Raw genomic sequence first — 25,830 nt, 5'->3', positions numbered from 1 at the left:
TTATGTGTGGGGTGATATGCCACTGTTTGTGAAATGATGAGTTAGCGGGAACATGCACGAAGGAGGTGATTGTAGCAGCTAGTGGGTAGACAGAAAACTGGGTGATTTTTGACTGACTTTTTGTATAAATTGTAACTGTTAATGAGTCATATGCTATGATGTTTAAATGATGCTAGAATGATACTTTGAGACTGCTCCACGAAAACTAGTTGGGCTGAAATACAAAAGCTGCGGTTCACAGCAACGTTCTCTGCTGAATTTAAAATGTTTGAGTTGATACTATGACAGCCCTGCTCTCAGAGACCTGGTGAACTGTGAGCCTGTGTGCAGACATGAACTGCAAGATAAAAAGAATAAAGAGAGAGGGACTGACCACAACCCCATTGGGTAAAATGTCTTACAAGGAACTGGGAAATGCCCTTCAGCTGAGATTAAACATTTACTTTAACAAGCAAATACAGCCAACTGAAAGTGAATACATTGTCATTCTACTCTCAGCCAAACTCAACAGTACAACTACTCCTGTTATATATACATATGTAGCATCATAAACACCCACTCACAACCTCACATACTTATGCAACACTATGGTCACAGGAGTAAAACAATTTTACAGGAGGTTATAAAAAATCAAGGATCAAGCCATGAATGAAATGAATAGATCAGTTATTGCTGTTAGATAATACTGCTATTTCAATATTAAAATGTGTTTTCTACAAGTGTTTCATAACCACGATGGTTTCTTTCTGTTTAACCTACAGGGCCTTTCAACTGATGTTACGACATTTAAATTTAACTGCGGTTTTGAGGTTTTCAAATGGAAACATTATGTATATTTCTGGCAAGAAAATAGTATAGGGGAGACATGCCGATTTGTTGTAGCTGTAACATGTGTAAAAAATGCACATGCAAGAAGGAGCAGAGAACATACTCACATTCACAGAGGTTATCTTGCCAAGTTGACAGGCCTCCTGCAAAGACAGAAAAAACATTTGACATCACTGTCTGATTGTAACTCTGCAGAGGATTTACTATAGAAATGGATGTGAAGCAAACAAAGGAAACTGCGGTGGGATCTCTCTAGTCTTCCTAAAGTCAGTCAGAGTTCAAAATTGACACCCTCATAGCTTTTGCAGTTTAAAGTATTTTTTTTCTCGTTTGAATTGAGATTTAGGATACATATTGATTTCTTCCTCAGACGCAGAGTTTGTCGAGCACATAGACGGTGGGTATGCCAACAAATGGGGCTGCAGAGCACACACCCTCTCCCCAGAACTGTAAAGAATAGGGCAAACCTGACATCCTGACAACACAAGCCACAACTGACACTTTGATAAAGATGTTTTCTATGCATGTCAGAAAGGAAAGTGAGCGGAATATCAAATGAAGCATCAAAAATTAACAATAAACAGCGACAAGCTTCTAAATTGGGAACAAAAGACACCCGCAAGCCTGCAAAATAGCATCCTCTCTCTGGGGACTGAGATAACTCGCAGAGAGATAAGAGTATTTAATTTTTAATCACCAATTTTGTTTTCTTTGTACTGTGTATAATAATCCAACTACATGACTTGATTTGCAAGGAAAATAAAAGAAATCCGGCAGTGAGAAGCCACTGAGACTGAGAAAGGACTGCTGAGGTGGAACGGTAAAACAATGAACAGGAAACAAGTTCATGTCAACAGATTATCCCGCCATAATTGTTCACTAAGGGATGTTGCTACTAACTGAGCGATAAGCAGTACACCCAAAGCTATTCATCAAAAACAAAATGGAGCTTCAGGCTGGAGAACCAAACTAAATTAGAAAGCTGGGTCTCCAAACTTCTGACAAATAACTACCTGGTACAGTGATATCATTTGTTTTGAAAAGTACACTGCCCGGCAAAAGGTACACACTCTAATATTCGTTGGACGCCTTTAGCTTTGATTACGGCACGCATTCGCTGTGGGATCGTTTCCACAAGCTTCTGCAACGTCACAGCATTTATTTCTGTCTTGCATTACTTTTTCGCCAAGATCTTGTATTGATGACGGGAGATTCGGACCACTGCGCAAAGTCTTCTCCAGCACATCCCAAAGATTCTCAATCAGGTTCAGGTCTGGACTCTGGTGGCCAATCCATGTGTGAAAATGATGTCTCATGCTCCCTGAACCACTCTTTCACCATTTGAGCCCAATGGATCCTGGCATTGTCATCTTGGAACATGCCCGTGCCATCAGGGAAGAAAAAATCCAAAAAATGACCTGGTCATTCAGTATATTCAGGTAGTCAGCTGACCTCTTTCTTTGGGTTTGCTGAAGCTAGACCAGACCAACTGCAGCAACCCCAGATCATAGCACTAACCCCCACAGGCTTGTGACCTTTTTTTTGGCCGGGCAGTGTATTTATAACATATGTATATACGACATGTTTGTGTGGAGACGTATTAAGACATATTTGATGATTTCGACCGTTAAGACAATTAAAGTAATGCATAACATGTAATGCTGAAGTGTTCCGCTGTAAGCAATTGTTAGTGGTTGATACTGTATATACAATTATTGTCATTCAACAGGGAGAGTGCACATGCAAGCTATGCACAAATGTAATACAGGCACAATCTAACACGTGACAAGCTGTGCATATGGAGACACATATAGGTTATGTCTTAAAAGCTCTTATAACCTTGTCATGAGCTGGTAGGAATATTTCATAACGTATTTATCACTCATTATGTGTGGAACTGCTAACCCCAAATAAATAATTGACAAGGATAATGAATGAAATATGCTTTAACTTTATTTCTTAGTATGTGAGATTTCTTTCAATATAAATAATTGCATATTTGAGCACACCAACATTTGTCAGGTCTATTTGGAGAGTAACTCATTTGCATCCACTGACTGGTCATTTAAAGCAGGGTTTTACTTGAGGCTGCCATCAAGCAGTTGTTTCTTCTCCAAGTAATGTTTTATTCAGCATCTCGTAGCACACACTTCAAGTTAGAGACCTTGCCAACCAATTAAATATATGATAATGTACATGGGAGATCTGAGAAGGTGACCTATGCTTGTCTCGTACTTAGATGACATTCAAAATAGTAGTTGTACATCTGATTGCTGGAGTCCATGAATCTGAGAGATTTCTCTTTTTTTCTCCTCAGCAAGGATTGGTCAGTGACCCTCTCTCTGTTATACGCCTCTCAAACTAGTGGTTTCAAAGCACCCACATGCAAGCCTGGGAGAGAGAGTTATGCTTAAGATAAGTGCATTTGTTGGTGAACCACATCAAAGTACAGAGGGATGTCTTAGCGAGCAAAGGCAGTGGAGCTTGAACCAAGCCTTTGATCACCCCAGGCACTCTGATCATTAAAATATTGGATAAATAATTGATTAAAAACACCAGACCTTATTGTGTTCTGTTTCTGTATCCAAATGAATCCCATTTTTGAGATACAGTGTCTGCACAATGAATAGATGCATGTAGGTAGGAGTTAAGGAATCATATAGCATAATGTGGCATTATATGGAATGCATTTCTACCCGCGTGAAGCACATCCTCACTATACAGTGCAGTCTACGAGTTCCCTAGCACTCAGTTACAGTACCAACCAGAGACGGGTTGAAGTGCTACAATAACCCGTGGTCTCCAGTGAGGGTCTGAGCTATGGCATGGCAGGCTGGCACAGAGGTAGAAAGACTGGGCAATAATCAAAAGGCTTTGACAGAAAGGTAGGTAAGAGTGCATTCCAGCTGTGCCTAGGTGACTGGAGGGTAGGTAATATTTCATCTATGGCAGGAGCCTGCAGTGTGGAAGAGAAAGACAATGAGCCCACTGCGCGCATAGCAGTGATATTAAAAACTGAATTTACCATCAGCTTTTGTCTATACGCTAATTATTTTCCATCACTGCATTTATCTTTACATTTATTGCATGAAAAATAAGCAAAATTTATAAAAATATCTAATTTAGAACACTTGGCCAGATCATACTTCATTGTATTATTATACATAGCTCTAAGCATTAAAACTGAGCATCATATAATAACAAAGTATTGAATTACCAACACAAGCACAGTTGGTATTTTTTTGTAATCTTGTATTTCATTTTAACAAAACTCCTATACTGTTGTATGGGCAGAAAAAACTGAATAGACCAGAAAGATTTCTCTTAATAATTGGGAGGAAACAGCAAACAAGGCAAAGTTATTGATTGCAATCAATTGACAATTCTTGGAGAGCTATATCAGCTCATTTTGTGTTCATACCGCAACACTAACATAACATATTTTTCGTAATTCAAGCCTATTAAAAAGCACAGGTGTGCAACCCTTAAACTGTATGTTAAGTGTACGAAACTGACTTGCATTCAAACAAAAAAAAACTGTTTCCGAAAACCATCTCTAAACAAACAGCCAATTAAATAAACAATATCAAAAGAAGAAAAATGACAGTTTCTGCAGGTGTCACATTCACACATGCAAACATATGTACTCATAATATAAATATTCACAGTGGAAAAACTTTGACGTGCATGCCATCTGCTCATGTGTGCACTCACAAGAGACGTGCATATCTCAGCCAAGAAACAGTGGGCTGAGTTCAAGTTTACATCCCTTATATTTCTGCCGAACGCAGCATGTCTTAGGGAGCGTGATAAAACTGTTGCAACCAAAACACCTCCTCATCAAAAGCGGCTAATAAAGTCTTCAATATACTTAAGTGTAGCCTTAAATAAATAGAATCCCCATTCCCCCGCTGCATTGGTGTTCAGTTGTCCAAAGTGTATTGACGTAGTTATTGACATTCAATAAAGGGAAACCCTCTCAGCAAACCTCTGTGAGTGGTATAAATCCTTTACACTTCTTGAGTGTGCACAAGGACCAACTTTACTTTAACACAATTACTAGACAGCAAGAGCCAATTTTGATTTACAAGTGGACAACATGTTGCCTTTTCATCAGCTTATTATTATTAAGTGGTCCTCTATATATGTGTTTCCCCTGGACAATCCCCCCCTCTTGCTTCACTCTTAGCAAAATATTGATCCTCCCAGTGTACCGGCCTCTCCTGATTTCATTAGGCTAGCTGCTGTTAATTACTCCACACTCTAACCTTTTGCTGTTTCATTTGGACCGACAAATTGGGTGAATTAAAGAAGGGGAGGTGGAAAGAGGAAAAATGGGAAGGGAGAAAAAAACTCCCTAGCAGCTGTAGTGGAGGACCCCCTCCTCTCTCTGTGGTGCTTGTGTCAGAATCCCAAGCGGCGTAATAATTAAAAAAGTTCATCAATTTTCTCTTTGCTCATCAAATTATGCAGAAGGAGGCTACTCCGGTAATTGTTGCAGAAGATTCATTTATGAAACCATACCAGCTAAATCTAGTATGGTTATCTGGGGAATTAAAGAATTTTGCCTTTTTCACTTCTTTATGTGTTTGTAAAAGATGTTGCAGCTTCAGCTTGATGATCATTAAAACACAGTGTATGCTTATTTATTTATAAGGATCATGTGGAGGACTACAATTTGTTTTATAACCTGTTAATGACACACCAATCTCTCTTCTTAGGGAAGGTATTATAAGAGATGGATATGACACATGGCTGCAAAGTTATAATTAGACTTCATTTAATACCTTATGTCATGAGATTACATGCGCGGTGCATGGCATCCAAAGCACACTTAAGTCGCAAGGGAATGTAATTGATTAACCATATGAGACTGGGAACCAGATGATGAGGACGATGCTTTTAATCCATGTTAAATCAATATAGCCACTTCCTACACATCAAGGGATTATTGAGAGAAATTACTACCAGCTATAATTGCTGATTTACAACACATTAAATAATTCCTCCCTTTCTGCATCAATGTGGATATGTACAAATGAGTCAAAAACAATCACTAGCTTTAATCACCTGATCAAAGTGGGACTATGTTTCAACTGGGATACATTTCCAACCAAGCGAATGACATTTATAGGATCTTCTGGATCCTTAATATGAGAGATGCCCTTTCCTCAAGGTTGAGTACATTCTAGTTGAAAAGATTTTACATGATGCAGACGGAGCCATTCAGAGTAGTCCCTTTGGCTGAGATAATAACTTCATCATAATTAGCTTGTGGTGCTCAGGAGTGTTGAATTGTCAGTTGCAGTGGGATCTGGGCTGATTTATTGCTTGATTTAATTACGTATCAAAATTCAATTAGACATGCTTCCAACCAAATTTAAAGTGAGTTTTGTCAAGCTGTCCCTTGAAATCAGGCACGGCTTGAAGGACATCCTTCATAATGCAGTGACATCTAACTTAATGTTTATCGCTACAACGTTTTTTTACTGTTTTGCTTAAAGAAGAACAGCAAAAAATGCTAAGCCAGTTTTAGAGCATATGTGCTTTTTTCACTCTTCCATTACTTGTTTCACATCTCAAGAGACATCAAACAGCATCAACTAGTGTGAAACAGACCTTGATTTAGTACTGATGTGAGGAGGGTTGCAGGTACTTTACTAAAAGAAGATACAGGACAAAATGCTCTTTGAGGTTGACTCTGGCTGAGGAAGTGTCTGGCTTTCTTTACCCACATCACTCACTGCCTGCTCACCTCTTTTTGCTCTAGAGTACACTAGGGAAAAGAAGGGGAGGTTTTTTGAATAAATGGCACACCAGCCTCCAAGAGCTACATTGATCTTTACTACTATGCAAATTCAGGAAGTCATGGTGCCTATGCTAAGACGCAGAGGAGGGGAATATTTCAGCCGGAGGTCTCCTCCTCTAGTGGTTGTAAATACACTTATCGACAGTTTCATTGAGTACACCTTGGTATAACTGTACATGGCATTCTTTGACCATCAGAATCGTAACTTCACTTTTAAATAATTGATTTTACAAGGTGCCACACGTGTTCTATAGGGATCTTGATCCATACAGACTTGATAAAATAGTTTTTGCAGTTTTTCAGGGGTGCAAATTCTGTGAACATCCCACTTCACCTCTTCCCCAAAGTGTTTTATTAGGCTGTGATCTGGGGACTGTGCACACCATTGTACTAAAGTAAAGTAATTTCCTGGAGCCATCTTCAGAAAAATGACACATCATCTTGCTAGAAAAACCCACGGGAAAAAGGTGCACTGTCAATAAAAAAAAAGAAGAAATGTTATTATTAAACAAAGACCTGGTCAACATCAGATGTTCTCCTGAATTCATTTCAGCCCCAAGTTGCTTCCTACAATATGAAGTATTCATTGCATTGCAGAGATGAACACTTTGTTTCTAGATACAACCAACGTGTAGACTTGCATCTTAGTTATGGTCACATTATAGCTTTTAAATCTAGGTGTATTTATCTGCAAATGCAAGAATATTGAATTCAATGTTACAATTCACAACTCCTAAAAGCTTATGTACTGTAAATAAATGTTTCCATCTATTACTCTGTGTTGCTAGCAGACGTATTAGCCCCCATTAGGCAGTAATTAGCACTTAACCAGAAGTACTTAAGCAATGTTGGCTGGCTACTGTTGCCATTGACATTTAAATGCTCTTTTTGGTGTTACTAATATCAACCACATTCATTCATGTGCTTTCAGCTCCACGAACTGTATAATATTCACCAATGCAAATCTGAGGGGAAAAAACAGTGCCCCACGTTGCTGCATTGACGCCTCTTTGCTCAGATTAGCCATAGCTCGGCAGAGCACAGGAATAAAGTAGAAAGACACAGGAAAAAGTTTGTTGATGAGCTCCGTTATATTCAGTTACCTGGTCGTAATGGGTCCGTTCTGCCAAACAGGAAGTGTGAGCTTTTGATGGGCTTCGTAGTAGAGGGAGCTCAGACTGTACCATTTGAGAAGAGTGCAAGGGGGGTTTAGTGGTTTCAGGAAAATAGTCTTTTTAAGTATCCTGTTTCTAAGTTTATCTGTTCATTTTGTAGTTTGTTTAACAATGTCACAAAAACTCTACACGTGGACACTATAAACTCTTAACCTTATCATTGCACTTATTTTTGATATCATTAAAGTTAAGTAGGCATGTCAGAAGGGGTAAAAAACTCAAATGAACAACATTGTTTGACTTCATGAGCTAGTCAATTTGCACTTAAAATCCACGTCTGTTCCATCTGATAGTGACAGTTGGAAGGAATTAAATGAATTGTATTTGTGGTATTGGAGTAGTTATCACCGTATTGAGAGGTGTGATTCCAGTGAAATTATACTATAATTTATTTGAGAAACAAGCTGTCTTCACATAGAGATTTGTTTACAGAGGAGAGCAGAAGACTGACACAACTTTAGAGTTACATGAAGCTAAGAATCCACAACACCATTGAGCTTGTGGTAGACTACCAGAAAAACTGCAGACACCCTGTGCTGTACGTGAATAGAGGGGACTCATGCAGGAACCTTGGGGTCTACGTTGTTAAAAAAAAAAGAAGCTGGACAGGATTCACAAAGATGATCCCTCTTCAGAAAGGACAGAGCAGCCTGTTCTTCCTGGGGCGACTCAGATCCTCCAGTGTGTGCAACATGCTCCTGCAGAGCTTCTATTAGTCTGTAGTAGCCAGTGCTCTGTGCTCTGTTGTGGTGTGTGGGTTGGTGGCATCAAGGCTTGGAGTCAGCAATCTCAACAAGCTGTTCAGTAAGGGCAACCAAATGATCAGGTTAGAACTGAAGATAAGGTTGGAACTGGAAGAGATAGAGATATCTCGGAAAAATTCACTTGAAATAACTTGTTGTATTTTAAGCTTTGTTGATCTTGTTCTGCTGTACATCGATTAGAGAGCTAGTTTCATTAACTGCAACAAAAAAAAATTTAAACTGAGGAAGCTTCACACAATTCTTTAACTCAGGGAGCAAAAATGCCGTTTCAGGGGACACTCAATGTTTGGGTGAACAATTCACTATCCACTTATGAAATATGGCCAGAATCTACCCTTCTGTTTCTTTATTAGTGTATTAATTCTTAAGGATGGCCAGAGATGGTTTTGTAAGGCATGTGTGACCTTGAACTCTGTACTTAACCCACCACAATTGATTAAGTTCTTCATTCAGTCTCAGTGGCTGTTTTTGATGGATGAAATTAAATTCCCTTCATGCATTAATTAGGTTTTCATAAGAATGTAACATATGAGCGATAACAGAAACCGTTACTTATGACCTTTGATCACCAAACCAAATTTGAAGATTTTCTCTCAAGGCCAAACTAAGAAGTTGTGTTCATAAAATGGGGCAGACGGGCAACCCAAAAACACAATTTCTCTTACCAGATACAAACAACGATGCAGCATTTGAGATATGCTTGGAGCCTTCAGGTTTGGCTGGACCGTAAGTAAACCTCCAAATCTTGTCTGCATGTGCAGTCTGTCTGCATAGTGAGTCACCTACGCTTGACTCACTGTCTGGAGGAGTGAGCTGCATTAATGCGGAGGTGCATGTAATAAAGTGGCCACTAAGTGTACTGGCAAAGAGGAAAGATGGTCGAAAACAGAATAGAAAGCCCCTTAATGTGTCAAAACTTCATTTTATTGAGATTGACTAGTAGCGTGAATTGTTCATCCGTTTGATCTATCTCCCATTGAAACATCTGACAGTTTTCTTCATTGAGACTGGCAGAGGCATTGTCCATAGACTGTGATGTACAATGACATACTGTATCACAGGCTCATGTTTGAAGCAAGGAGAGAATGATTGTCATTCACTGACAAACATGAGGCACAATGATAATACTGATTAATGATTTTTTCAGAACATTTATGGAAATGATCTCCTGAAAACTGGGAGTTGCTTCTGACTTGAATTTAAAACAAAATCTTTGATAAGCAAAAGGTTAGTTACAATAGCATTCAGCTAATTTCGTATGGGTTTCAAAATATATTCACTGCCATTCTTCACATCTTACAAGCAATAGGATTTCACAAAAAAGTGTGTTAAAAATTACCCTTCCAGCGACTGTGAACAAGCAGTGATAATGCTTCTGTCTAAGAATAAATCCTTTTTTCTGCTGAAGTGTTGACAGGTCTTCGCTTCAAAAAAGATTTGATTTGTTGCTATTTCCAGTGATATGTAATCTGATCACTCAACATAGATAATTTCTATCATATTTTTCAAGGAGGAAATGGCATTACAGTGTGTTTGCATCTGGAATAGGCCTATATATATCATTTACTGTGGGTTGCATGTTAACAGTTATTGTTTCAATACACACTTACTTGTTGTTACCTGTTTTTAAAATAAAGAAAACCATCTTTGTCCAATCCATTGTATATTAATATAGGCATTGTTGGCGAAAATAAAGGGAATTTCTCTGGTAGAAAACGATAGATGTCTAATATGACTGAATGAGTACACTTGAATAGCCCAAATGTAACACAAGCCACACACTCCTCATTGATGCTGTCAAATGAAATGACTGTGAGAAGGTTTTCAACATTGTTCACTTCAATTTTTTTGTTAATAAACATTCATTGGTGGTCATTTGCTATCATGTTCACTTCTACCAGTGACATGAACATACAAGCTAAAGAACATTAGATAGGCAAAGAGATATAGTTGTTCATAGAAGAAAACTAGATAAACAGAAAAAAATATATATGCTACTAATAAAAGCATCATGTCTTAACCAAGAACACAAGAACCATACTGTGACTTTACTGATAAAATATAATAAGAACATGATCTACTTCTTTCACTGTCTCGCGTAAGACAAATGCCAAATGCACATATACGATAATCCTTATAAATGTGGAAGCCGAGCTAATTATTCAGCAGTTGTTGGAAGTTACGCATTTCTTCTCACAGGAAGACGAAGTAAATTAAATACTGGGTCATGGCATTATCTTTCCTCCTGTGTTCCTTAATGGTGACTTGTACAAACAGCATACATTTTACCAAATGTATTTTTTTCAACTGACAACTTCTTTCCAATATGTACTGTAACTGTCAACTCTTGAGAGGGAACAGAGACAATCCTTCTTGCAAAGCCAGTGGCACAGACTTGGTAAAACATTGATAAAGCACAGAGACAAGGCTCACAGTCATATCCCCATTTGCTCAATGCATATCTTTCTCAAATATGTTGATGTCAGTTTTTCTGGCAGTGCAGTCAGTTAAAAGTGTGCCACTGATGTAATTCAAAAGCCACTGAGCACAGAGCTGTCTCTCTTCCCCAGCCTGCCTCAGCCAATTGGGGTCCATCACCATCACCAAAACAAACTTCTCCTCACTGCCAGGGTCATTTTTCTTCCTCTTCCACCACTGAGCACTAGTAATATTAATGTCTTTGTAGAAGGCAAATGTGTGCTCCAGGAGGCCGGTCCCATGTGTTTTTTTCCAGAAATCTCTTGCTGTTTCTCTGGCCACAGCCAAGTGCATTAACATATGTTCTCACAGTGCACAGTGCTACTCTGCATTGGTAAATGCCTTATTACAGCAAGTCCAGCTCTGTTCTCTTCCACTGAATATCCATAAGTAGTAAAACACAGCTATATCGGCCCACTCAGAACAGTAGGGATGTGTCTCACATGACAGGGGGCTCCTTAACATTTTGTCAGAGGCCCTCTTTGTCAAATTGATATTCCTCCTACTCACAGTACACACGGGTGGTAATAATGACAAATAAAGGCAATATTGCTACTGCATTGTACACACTGAGCGTAATAAGGTCATCTGCTGGTTATGGTTTTTTTTTTGTCTCGTATTTATGCCTTTTTAGCATGCAGAGTCAAATTCTCTCAGTATGACTTACATCTCCAAAGACTATCCCAGTGTGAAATATGCAAAGGCAGAGGGTGAGAAAAGTATCCTTTGCAATGCCGCATGTTCTTGCCTAGAGAGCTTACACGCTTGTAATCATTTCCAAACTGCAATTTCCTATTATTATTCACTTTGTTTCTTGATTTTCCTTTATGTCGGCAGTAATACAAGGCATCTCAGGGATCATAAAATGTGTGTCACAGAATAAAAGCATAAGAACTGTGTCCTTTACAATTGAAGTAAAATCGGGAGATGATGTTCACATTTGGCAAATGATGCACGAACTACAGTGCACTGACTAAAGCAAAGAAAAATAATGAGGCACAATAAGACACCTCTCACTGTAGTGGGATATTTTTGACAAGACATATTCGTTTACTGTTTATTCAATGGCTGTGTTAACATTTATTAGTTATATTGAGAACTAAATACCCTCTTCAGTTCATAAAACACAGAGGTGATGACACCCAGGGAAACACTTCACATATTAACAAAAATTAGGAATACAGCTTGATTAGCAACTAAAGTGAAAGTGTTGCTTGTATGACGACCATAAATTGTGAAATTGGAGAAATGTCGACACACCCGCTGTGCTATCTGTGAATGCAGCAGGCTTATTATTATTATGTTGATTGCTGCTAAAATATGGCTTTGGGTAGAATGTGTTTGCAGATATCAACCAACCACTGAGGTCTTTTCAGTTTGTTTGCTAGCGGTCATTGCCTCCTCAGGAGTTTTGTTAAGATTTATTTTTCATTTCTAATTTGGGTGATCTTTCTTCTGTATGCCAGAGACACTGTTGTGCTGAAGACACAGACTGAAAGAATGTGAATCGAACACTACAGAGAACTTTTCATCCTGTTCTTGTGCAGAGGACAGAGTGCTGGGATCCATGTCATTCCGCGGCACTGCACTGATTTATAATGGTAGGGAGGGAAAAATAAGAGGCCAGGACACATCACTGAAACATGAAGTATTGAATAGTATTTTGCTCATGAATAAAATCCTTAAAATATGTTCTTTTATAAGTTAGAATTTAACTGTGAATCTTGGAGTTTTATGATTTATTTGTACGAATTAAAGTTTTTAGATTTTGAAGGTTTTTAATTGTACAATGATTTATATTTTCTTCGTTATTTAAAGCTTTATTTCTGTTTTGACAGCGCAGATCACCTGAGGACGCAAGTTTTGTTTGCTTTAACTTTTGAAATCTCTTTCTTAGACAATCTAGTTCGGTCTGCACCACTGTGCAAACTAATGAAGCCTCAAAGGCTTTGTTTAAGTCATTAAACATGGAAATCTAACTACACAGTTTTCTTCTAATGGCAAACAATTACATGACAACAACCTGGCTAAGAAAATCAATGTGAGTGAAAAGTAATGTGGTTGCATTGTTTATGTTTCAGCCAAGGGAATTTCATGCCTGTTCAAGTATACAGAATGCTTGACTGGTCACTCACAAACAACGCAACAATAATGGAAAAATGTATATATAAAAAATAAATAAGAAAGCAACCTCTGTAACACTGCCATACGAATACACCCCATCCACACCCTCTATGTTTTTCATTCATCTGGAAGAAAACAAACATTACTGTAAAAAATATATGTGTTACCAGTCAATCAGTGAAGGTCTTAAGGGTTATACATCTCAAAACAAAAATGACCCGAAGGATGCTTTTGATGAAAGAGTGAAATCCTCTATCTCAAAATGAGTATTTTTGATTAGAAGTCATTTGGGTCTAAATTAAAGTAAACAAAGCACGTTTATCTGTTTACATTTAATTGTCTTTTTACATCACAGATCAATGTTATCCTTGCCAATTTAACATTAAAAAAAAAAGTAAATCTATAATTCTCATTATTTCCAGTACTTTCTAGCCGGCAACTTATTGTATTTATGATGCAGGTAAATCAAGGCTTATTCTAAAAGAGCGCATCTTTTAAAATAAAGCACAATTCAAATGACTTAGCCTTTGTCCTGGACATATACATAATATATACATATGCAAATGACAAATGTAAAATAGTTTAGGCAACAAGGACGACTGATGTGATGTTATATGAATCTTATCCGAAATATAGCATTTAAAAAACATATCAGTTCTGTTAGAGGAAAGTTCTTTCAGCGCTTCTTCATTAATAGGGCGGTGAAAAATACTGCCACATGTTTACACAACGTAAAGAAATAACCACTTGTGTGATCTTTTCTCACTGACTATTCACTTTAGTTTATTCATGGTCTAAAGTACTCAGGCTTAATAATAAGCTCATTTTGTTGGTGGTTAATTCTTTAAAGTAATCCTACACAATCACTGTTCATGATTTCAATAGCTCAAAAGCCACCTACCGTATTTGCATCAAAGCATTGCATTTTCTCTGTAGCTTATGCTGCTTTTAAAATAGGCTTTTAATCACTAAGTAATATGGCTAATGACTGATGAATCAGTACAGTTGGATCAGACTGTTAGACAAAAATGGTTTAGTGCTACAGATTTATCCGTAAATGACTGTCTTACTGCAAGGAGCAGCGGAAGCAGAAAAAACGTTCCTAATATAGCATACACTTAAACTGATATTGATTGTTTTTAGGTGGGCCTTTCTTTCATCTAAAGTATGTTTTGAATCTGCCTCCAGCCTTCAACCTTCTCAGGGGATCAACACAATGCTAAAGCTGCAGATTATATCTTTATCATACATGCATCTTAACAATATTTGAACAAGTTTTGTACTATGCAAATTATATAAAGCATATTTTGTTTTTAATTGTCACAGTTCAGCCTAGTTTATTTGGCCAAGACATTAAGGCCACATGAATATTCAAACAACCTCAAGACACGAAACAACACCTGGTGAGCCAGAGCAGCAAATGCTAAGCAAAAAAGTTGCTGCCACACTGACCTAAAAAAGTGACTGAATGGTGCAGTAGCCTTTTTATCACTGACACATGGGTAGCTGACACAGCATCAGTCCATGTATGTACACGCACAACAGAAACACAATTACATGTACAATTTCTGTAATGCAAATATTTGTTCTGTTACTTCAGTCAGTTGCTGTATTGCATGCTACTTAAACTTTTCTTCATTTAGATGAAACTGCTTCGAGTTTGTTTTAGTTTAAAAACCACACAAAGTTTACAGGGAAAATTCCTCCCACTATTCAACACTACATCAACAGTGGCAAATTGCTTTTCTACAAAGCCTGTTTAATGAATAATCCAATCATGCATTAATAGCACAATCTACGGAGGAGTGCTCCATGTTTAGACTCTTTCTTCATCTGAGACGCAGTTCGCAAATGGAGAATGCAGTATGGACATTGTCAAGAAGAAGTGAGCAAAAACAAAGAGGAATTATTAATATTTTTTAGTGTTGATATCAACACATGTATGTAGCATCTAACCTGCTAAAGTTGAAAATTTGAATCTTCCTGTGTCCTTACACTATTTTTTACTTTTTATCAAAAGGCAAAATGATTTATCATGACTAGCAGCAAAGAAACAGGTGAGGACTGAAGCCGACTCTTAGATTAAAATACATTTAATCTCAAAAATAATTCAAATATTTATTAATAAATGTTTTAATTGTAATTTTTATCTGGGTTTAGGTTCAAGTTGACATTAGCATTTACATTATTTTTTTTGTCACATCTCAATTGTTTCAGTTTGATTATACTTCCCCTTGCTACATTGATCTTAAGTTTCCTTTTTTTTTTTGCATGTGATATTTTAAGTTTTACTCATTTATTTTACCTTGTCCTCATTTTATATAATTAATAAGTGTACTGCATGTCTTGGGTTTAAATGTATAGCTTTATCGGGTTGTTATCTGTTCAAAATTGACATGAAAAAACAATGATACACCTGTAAACATCTGCCACATCTGCACCAGCAGGAATACATTTCATCCAATTGACTAATTTACTTGTGTATTTTATTGCAGTAGATTTCGATGCACTTTAGAAATACATCTTGGTACACTTCCTAAAGCTTTTGCACGTTTCATATGAATACTTAAGTAGGATCTGTGAAAGTCACTTTCTGCCTGCATGAAATGTAGTCCAACTCATTATGGTAGGCCCTGGGTCGTGGTATTAGGCAGTGATCAGGCTAAGATGCTTATATATAACGCAATCTAGGGGACCAGGCATTGGGCAGGATTCCTGGAGCACACAATGACTTCCCATTAATGGGTTGCAGAGCATCAGGAGAGCCCACCCTGAGCAGAGATTTCCATGTGGATGTGGCCTATGGCACAGGGGTACCTGCTCCTAGCCAGCTGCACTGATTTGACAAATGATTCTATATCAAAGGCCTCTGCACTGATTTGGGTGGTAATTGATTGGAAGTGAGGCCTTCAAATCCCTGATTGGTTTAGCTGGAAGTGGGGGGGAGTGCCTGCTACAGAGAGAGAGAGAGAGAGAGAAAGAGAGAGGGGGGGGGGGCAGGCAGGCAGGCAGGCAGGCAGGCAGGCAGGCTTGCACTTTAAGAGAATTCCGCATTTGTGGGAATATGTATGTATGCTATAGTTTTATACAGAACCATCCATGCCATCTCTGTGTTTCTGGATATCCAATTTGTTAGTGTGTCCATGAAGATTGGATTTCACCATTCAAAAAAAGGAATTTGGTTCGAAATGGAATATTATTGATTTGTTCCACCTGGAGGTGTGGTCTGATGCAGATATATGAGCATGGCAAGCCGACTGAGAAGGAGGAATGGATTATATATTGCTTAATCAATTTCCCCAGAATTTTTGATGCTATTATCCCTTGTTGTGAAACTTGTGTGACAGGAGAGATAACATCAAACATGGAGGCTAGTCACTGTTAGTGATTCCCTTTAGGATAACCTCAACCTCATACACCATTTTAACAATATCAGTGCATGACAGCAGACAGGCATACATTATATGCTTAATACTTATTGTATATGAAATGTAATCTGCTTTATGCAAGGCACACATTTTAAATGGTTTAAGTATTTAAAAAGTACATTTGAAGCAGTAAAACATCCTCCTAACATTACATGATGACATAACAAATAGGGGATTTTTCAGTCATATTCCAAATATTGATGTGAATTCAATCATATTTACAGTATTCAACTTGTGGCCTTATGAATCATGCAAGTATCTAAAGCTTGCACAATGTAAGCCATGCTGTGACCAGAGTTATCCAACCAATCATGTATATAAATGGCATGTTGGATGTTCTGCAGATAAGCCAGAGGACTGTTAATGCCACTGTGACAGTGATGCAACAAACATATTGGCCTACCTCCTTTATTACACGGCAGGCTGGCTGCACCGCATAGCCTTTTGCCATTTGACACAGACATGTTGTGCTTACTAGTGACAGATGCTGCACAGCACTGGTCCCAGAGGTCACAACTGACCTTTTGGATTGTCTTTTTTTCAGTCACAAAGAATTATTTGTTCGACGATGGCCACCAATGCAACCCCAGGCACCCTGATGGAGCCGTGGGTTGTTGCTGCTTGTCTTCTGAGATCACATTTACCTCATATGAATTGTGAGTGTGTGTCTGAGACGAGTTGAGTGAGTGAGTGAATGTGTGTGTGTCTGTGTGCCTGCACTTGCAAGGCAGTGCATGTTGTCATACGTGTTTAGGAAGATGCCTCGCTAACCATCCCATGTCTGCTTGATGCCTTTAACTAAGCTTAATTGCTGCATGACTATCCTCTTGTTTGGATGCCAGAGGGATCTTATTTTATTATACAGAATGAATCATCATTAAGATGTGCTTATCCAGTGGCCGCTTGGCTTAAAAACTCAGCTGCACACAGGATCTCTTAAGCATTTGTGGCAATCATCATGTTTACATTTGCAATCGACTCACAGAATAAAGTTTGATTCAAGAAGCAGCGTGTCTGTCTCGCATGTTCATCACTCAGCTTCAACATTGTTGGTAAAATTGCACAGAGATGCTCTCATCTTGTGAGGAAAGTAAAACTGTGAAATGGCCTCCTGTAGTTGCACGGCTTTAGTTTACCTTAGCAATTTCAAAGCTGGCAGGAACAGGGTGCACTGCAGCCCCCATACTGTCAGAGGTGCTTGATCCCCACCCCCATCCTTGCCCTCTCCATCTGTCACCTAACTAGAATGCACTGTTCACATAGACACACAACATGTATTTATGCATGGACACACATGTTATGCACGTACAGACACAAACAAAATAATGTGGGCCACAACACCTCCAATATCAAATGACTTATTTGTTTTATAACGTTTTGTCAGAAACCTGAAAGAAACGTGCGGTTAATATATTAACAGATATTGCAGTTTCTGTTTACCATCTTGCTAAAATGGTATTCTGCAGTTTATGTACGGGAACATGTATGAACCCTCACATCTCTTTTACAATTCATTCCTATCCTGTTGTGCTATAATGAGAAACTATAATTCACGCTGTAGATTCACAAGAAACCCTTGTGAAAAACTGCCACAATTTTCTACCGCCTGAAGCCTTGTGTCAGAAATATGATCTTACCCTCACCTCTTACCCTGACTGCCGTACTGTAATGATGCTCTGAGGTGAGCCCACTCATCAATTATTCACAGAATGCAAGATTTTCATTCTTTATCTTCTCGCCAGCTAAAGGAGACCATTTGAGAAAAATAGAGGTGGAATAAAGGAAAAGAGAGAGGTTGAATAAGAGAGTTTGCGGTAGACAGACAATGCTCTCTATGTGAGTTATAATTGTAGTTTAACAATGTGTGGACCCCCGAGATTTTCAGTATGCAATATATGGCCTTTAGACTAGGATCGCTATGGAAACCAAAGGCCCCGAACGACCTGCAATGCCCACCCACTCGGACAGCCGTTAATCATCTTCGCTCAGATCCTGGCACTGCAGAATTTGGCCAATGTGTCAAGAAGCAATTATATATACTTAGTGCTCGGGCACCCGATCTCCTCCCTCCCCTGTCTTCGCTCGCTCTCACACTCTTAATATAATCACAGAGCAGTCAGTTTAAAAGCCCTCTGTTCATTTCACTATCTATCTGGGGGATGCACACAATGCAGATGAAAAGCAGTGTAAAAAGAGGATATTCTATTCTGAGAGCCGTTATAATCAGAATATTCTTTTCATATAATTCATATCCAGCCATTTACTCGTTGTACCAGCCTCCTGAGCTGACTGACATACTAAATTAGCCCAGCTGGCCCATTGCATTCGCGGCACATATTGGGTTGGTGCGGATCATGGAGACTAATGTGAGCTGACTAGAGGGAGATTATGTTCTGCTGCTAACAGCTAAAACGTGAATAACAGGATCTGCAAACCCACGGTGTTACCCCATTACATCAGCCCTGATCAGCTGTGTGAAAATGTAGAGAGCAAGTCAGAGAAAGAAGAAATGAGAGGCAAACGAGGCAGCCCGTTATAAAGGAACTGACACGCCATTAGACTGATCTGACATATCATATTGTATTTTTATTTATTGTCATACCACCGTCTGCACTTTCAATGGCACCAAAATCTTTTAGACAGCTAGCCGTGCATTAGCGATGTAGAGGAGTGTCATGCTTTGAACAGTTGATGACAGGCTGTCAGACAGCTTCCCTCTTTTGGACTCCTTTTACCAAGGTCCACTCTTGCAACAAGCCACTCTCACCCGACCATTCATCCAGAAAAGGACACAGGCATTTTTGACACATTTGGTGCTAAGTGAACTGAAATTGTGTGAATTTCACTACATAGCACATTATCACATTTGCAAGAGGCATGCAGCAGGAGCAGGAAGTGAAGGGGAAAGTTACTTCAGTCAGTATGAGCGTGACTTGAGAGCATCAGAGTGAAGTGATGACTTTGACTGTGCATGTACAGGACTAATTACCATTGAATAAATCTGCCCTTCTCGCCTCATGTTCGATGTTGAATTATAATGAAATGCAGAGATAACACATAGCAGGAATGTAGAGATATTCCTGTTTTTATATGAAAAACTCTCTTTTTGGAATAAATGAATTCGCACATCCTTGGCAAAGGGTCTTGAAAAAGACATATGGTGATAGAACATCAAATGTGAGAGCATGAGAAGGGCTTTGATTCATATTCACATATGTTTTATGTAAATGGGCACACAAAAAATTTTTTTTAACTATAATGATTAAAATATCTTCAATTATTTCACATAATGTTGTTTGTCCCCTGCCTGAAAGCAAACTGGAGCTTACCTTATGAGGACAAATGGGGGGCGGCGAGTTAAAAGACTTCTCCGGTGTCTGGCTCAGGTTCTACAAGAAAAACACATTATCAGGGACATGTTTTCAGAGGAGGGCATCTCCCAGCAAATCTTTAGTGACAGAAGTTGCAGCTTATTTCCCGGTCCTTGCCGTTAGCATATTGCAATATATTTTAGAGAGGTTAAGCGACTCTCAATCAACAAGCTTGTCTGCCGCCTACTAAACCAAGACCACAGCTTTGGTTGACGGTCATATTTTAAATCTTTATCTTAACAATATCATCTTATCATATGCCAACTGAGTGGGTATAGTGATGTTTTTGTTGTTTTCCACTTTCCCTGCTTTCTATCCCTTTACAAAGATTATAAATCCTTCTCTGTCAGAAGATTTTACTGAACATATGTTCAGACTTCTGCATACACGCCTGAATGCTTTTTTTGAGGTTAAATGATTATCACATTGTTAATACACCAATACATCACTCAGATACAAGAAAACACCATTAAAAGCAGACGCAAGGTAAGTCAACAAGCCAACAACAGATGGTCCTGCTGCTTGTGATTATGCAAAGATCCAAAGTATTTGCATTCTCACAATGCCATCGAAAAAAAAGAAAGCAGAAGCCATCTTCAGCTGACCTCGGAGAGAAATAAAAAGAGCAATGGGTGAGGCAAACCCAGCAGGGATCTGGATGGGCTCTGCAAACTTTCGCTTGGAATCTACCAAGGCCATCCTCTTGGGAAGACCCTGTTGGTTTTTAAGCAGGTGCTATTTCCAATTATGTGCCTGTGGTACGTCTGATGCTCCCTGACACTATTAATGCCTGCCTTATGGTATCACCAGGACAGATGACACACTCAACTCTCCAGACTCTTAACATCTATATTTCATTGCAACATAGAAGCAGAACACCCCACTAGCCTAGGCGACTAAGAGGGGGAAAAAAACAACAAAAAAAACAGCCTGGCTTTCAGCAGCATAAACACAGCATCATTAAATATGAATGATAAATGGGCCTTGCTGGGATGATGGAATTAGTAGACAAATTCTTCCCTACACATTGAATAGTCTATACAACTATGACATCTTAATTGATGTGACAAATAAACAAAAAATATTTTCTTTGGGGATAAGACCAAGAAAATAGGAATTTGTTTTCGAGCGTGTTGCATGCAAGTATGGTATTATCTCCAGTGGTGAAAACAGAATTACCTTGGTTTTAAGCAATTGTGATTTATATGTTTTATATTGCTGATGAATGGGGATAGATGAAAGATGAGGATAGTCTAATTAATTATGAAATGAACCAGAGCTTTTAAATATGCACATGCTTCTGCCCTGTACCACCACTGACGGTTAATCATCAGCAAAACAAAACACTTCCAAAAAAAACCACCAAATATTTCCAATGAATTTAATAACTCCCAGTCGTTCTACGATAGTTTGATGTGCTATTAAAAAGCAAAAGGTCAACATCTTTTGTATAATAAGTATACAAAATCGGATCCCAAATATGCTACAACAAATCCCCAGAGCAGAACATTTAGAGAAGTCTGTTTAAAACTGCAAGTGAACAACAGGGTTTATTTTCCATGTTCATCAATCATTGATAAACACCATAAAAACATTGCACCATGTGATAGAAGCAACATTTATGAATACAAATATTTTGCGCAAAAAATCTTCCTTAGATTCAGTGCTTTAATGCATAAGGCAGCCTGTTTAAGCTTGATACCAACCATCGATAATCTAAATCTCTAAGCCTTTCCTGGACACAAACAAAAACAAATAGCAAGATCTTCCAAGGCTATAATGACTGTTGTTTTATTTTTGTCAGATTTATTTTTGCCCAGTGCAATCTCATTTTATATTTTGAGCATCACTTTTCATCTACGCTATGTTGTTTTATGACAAAGCTCCACAGTGACACACGTGTAATGTAATTGTTCATATTTAATTGCTCAGCATAACCTAACTCGTATTTAAACTGAATACACAAATGTGATGATGATCATGTCATAGGAAGATACATTATTAATAGAAAAAGGAATGATGAGAAGTAAAACTGCAGCCATTTTTCAACTCACATTTGGTCTGGAACATTTTGCATCTGATAGGGAAACACTATTGACAAGGCTTGCAACAGAGGGACTTGGATTACACCATGTATTGATGTTTTTGTCTTCTCAGAGTGCTTGAGGTGGTTATTGTAATGTGATGAGGCCCAAAGAACACAATGCTAGGGTATACAACAACATGTATTTTCTGAGGAAACGGAAAGGAAACTGAAACATGATGTGTTTTTGTCTGATTTCTTGGAGACATGCTAGTTTAGCAAGGATCCTTCCTGCTGTTCCTCAGGATTGTCTTCCTTAAGCATAATTATTACTCTCACATGAAAACTGTTATAACCTATAAATTGTCTGTATAAAGTGTTAAATACAGTATGTTCTGGATAAAACATATTGAGGTGAACCTTCAGATGAATGTAGAAATAACCAAGAATACATATTATGTAAAATACATTTTGCCCAAACCTTGTGTAACTTCCTTTCTGTTTCTACTTGCCAGATATAGTAGTCTGGTCACATTCAACAAGCCAACTTCCCTTACAAGCCCCATGAAATAACAAGAGCACTATTCAGTGCTGAGTGGACAGGGACTTGTGGCACATTTGTGTTTCCAGCCCCATCAGCTCAGCCTCCATTCTCCACACACACAAGGGGGCTTTATGCTGTCGTCTTCCCCGGATACCTCAAAAGTGACATGCTACATTTAGTAAACTGTGTTTCCAGCAGCTAGTTACTGCTTTTTTAGCTCTGTTTGTCACCCCGACATTAACCCCCCCACCCAATAAAATATAGTTCTCTCACTAGGATTAAAGGAGCAATGTAGTTCAAGGATTATCAAATGCCTTTGATCATGTGACTGCCATGTTTTTGATCTGCAGCACATAGCACCAAATATATTCTCTTTTTCTTGCCTTCTGTCTCTTTCCCTCTCCATGGATTTCCCTTCGCTTGATGGTTCTGAACAGTGTGAGAAGACCTCCTGACTGGCAGTCAGAGAAAAGAATGTAATAAGCATAATAACATGTTTCTAACATGTAAGGAGGCTAAGCGTTTAATGCCTTTTTATTTTAGCCACTGTACTATCCTTTATAGCTTTTTTATCATATAAAACGTATGTATGTACAGTATGTATGTTTTGAGGCAATAACACAGATGTGTTGGGTAGGAAGAAGCAACCTTTGCCTTTGAAACAGGAAGTAAGGTTTCACATGCCCCAATCCCCCACGCACCCCCTACTGCACCCCGCTGCTGTTCATTAGCAATTTCTGAGCCTCGGGCTATTATGCAGTGTTTCAATCCCTGCATTATTATTATTTAAAGGGAGACTTGGACATGCAATCAAAGGGACACGCAATATGTGCAACACTTGTATCGCAAAGCAATGCCTTTTTCCATGATGCCCAGACTAAAACCTTACAACTGTGAGCCAGGGGATCCGTGGCTCAAATTTAGTCAACATACCTCAACAAAAATCTTCTTTATCCTCAATGTACGATCACCCCCTATTAGTGTCATTGCCAAGAAAAAAATGGGGCATATCAAAACAATTATTTTGATGTGGCTTCAAGCAACACAACATTTCAATGTGAATGGCATTGGAACCTTGCATCATAATGAGGCGTGGTTTCGGGCAAAAAAAGCCCATCAAAAAATGATTGAATATCATTTTAATGAATATAAACCTAGAAGGCTTTCATACTGTTTACCTGCCATGTTTTTAGATAGACCATGTCAGTCAAGCTGAAGAACACAGAAACAACATGGAGACAGGCAGACAAGACATAAGTATACTGCCTTCCATCTTCGTCTTGGCTTGGCATGTTTATCTAGTCTTCCATGTGAGCTTGTGTGCAGTACTGTGCATATGCATACAAAATGATGAAGGTTCAGAAGCTAAAGCCTGGAGGAAGCTGCACATATAGCACAAGCTCTTTGAAAATGTGCCAGGGTGGGCCTCATTTGCAAAGCAATTTGACAACAAAAGTAAAATACTCTACAACTTCAAACCAAATTCTCGAGATGCCAACTGGTACGGCTCTGCAGTTTGCTCACAGAGGAAATTCAAGAGGGTTACATCCGGTGTCTTGAGCGTGTGCTTCTGACATGGCTTATTTGCAGACCGAGCCTTGCACCAGTGCAATGTCATGATTGCTTTGGCAAGGAAAGAGCCCTAATTTACATGAGAGGGAGTCCTGGAGCTACACAGGAGCTTGCCTTTGACCAAGGTGCCAACAATCCGGCAAGAAAACAAAGTAATTACAACAAACAAAGCTGTTTAGAACAAACTCACTCTGAGTCATAAAACTCATACTGCAGGACCACATACAAATCAGCCATTCATCCCAATGGGCATGACTCGGAAATGTGATTGAATAGTTTGTATAATAATTTGAAGACATTCATTTTAAGTGACTAACGTAAAATATAGAATTATTTATTATGTCACATATTAATTCATATTTAATCAAAACGTCTCCTGATATAGACTGGAATCTAGCTATCTCCAACAGCCTCTATCTCCAGACCTCATCATTGGAGATTTAGTGTTCTTTTGTTTCTGTCCCTGTGATTTTGAAGAGTCCCTGGTACCATGGATTGTTTTGACAAGTGCAATATTGCTGTGGATTAACTAGAACAGGATTTCATACCATGTGGGTTTATGATAATCTAAAATATGTCGAGGAAGCTTAATATTGTTTTTCCTGCCTATACAACTGCTGTGACTTTGCATTAGGACATCACTTTTTCAGAAACCTGATACCTACCGAAAGGTAATGCAGTTTTATATTGAGCTACTGTATGCAACAATACATGCAGGGTATATTTAGTAGCTCTGTTTTTGATCAATTCTGTGCCCATGACATGTCTTTTAAAATTGGGTCCCACAGTCTCTATGTTCTTTAAGTTTCAAGCTTTTTATATTTCTACCAAATGTTGTTAGCTACAGTGCATGGCCTGCAGGGCCGACAGAGGGTTATTTATTTAATTTGTAATATTTTGGCACCAATCACTGGTCAACCCCTTTTAAGGAATCTTATCAAAGTTCAAGCTCTACTTCAATACTTAAGGAAAAACAACATTTGTTTCTTAATATCACTTTCTGACAAACTGTAAAGAGATAGCCTTATTTGCTGGCTGTAACCATGGACAAAGCCATTTGGAAATCATGAGTTGACTAAAGAATTGAATTAAATAATATATTCTGACTCAAAAATGAGAGATTCATATTATCCTGGTTTTATTCAAGCAACATGATGTTTTTCTGATTATTCCTGTGAATGTCTTGAGTGAGTTATGTAAATGTTCTGGTTTTTAAGGGAGAAGGTCTCAATGGATGACTGGAAATAATTATTATTGTGTTCAGAAATCTGTGTCTAAAACATCAGCTAACAGGCAAACACTACAAAATTGCTTGGATAGTTTGGAAACGAGGGGGCAGTTTTGTACAAATTGAGGCCACGAGGCAAGAGACTATGTGCTGAATAGCTCTCTAATCCAGCAATATTTTGGGTGACTTTCTAAGATAAATACTTTGGCATTGTCTTGACGAGAGAGCCTCGCCTCATTTAAGTTGTCTTTGGGATCCGGATCAATCCACATGGCGGGAGTCAGACTTGTACACTTGACCATATAATGCGGCATGCTTGTCACAAACCAGAATGCATTTCTCTCTTCAAAGTATATTTCTTGGCCTGCTCTCGTCACTCACTCCCTCTAACCAATTTGTCATTCTAAGCCTAGCCTCTCTGCTGCCAGCGCCTAGATGATAGCAGTGGGCCTCTCTGATCCAGGCAGTGGCAAGGGAGCAGGCCAA

The 25,830-nt window shown here is 38.6% G+C and overlaps 1 protein-coding gene across 1 annotated transcript in view; it reads right to left on the bottom strand.

Moving 5' to 3' along the window:
• pcdh11 (protocadherin 11) overlaps positions 1 to 25,830 on the bottom strand; it is a 130,749-nt gene that overhangs the window by 49,087 nt on the left and 55,832 nt on the right. The window contains 2 exon segments of the mRNA XM_063877297.1: positions 936 to 971; positions 19,936 to 19,995. Of these exon segments, the coding sequence (XP_063733367.1) occupies positions 936 to 971; positions 19,936 to 19,995 (96 nt within the window).

Source organism: Eleginops maclovinus, chromosome 23 (assembly GCF_036324505.1).
Source record: "Eleginops maclovinus isolate JMC-PN-2008 ecotype Puerto Natales chromosome 23, JC_Emac_rtc_rv5, whole genome shotgun sequence".
NCBI classification, from domain to species: domain Eukaryota; kingdom Metazoa; phylum Chordata; class Actinopteri; order Perciformes; family Eleginopidae; genus Eleginops; species Eleginops maclovinus.
This window is presented reverse-complemented; position numbering and strand designations above follow the sequence as displayed.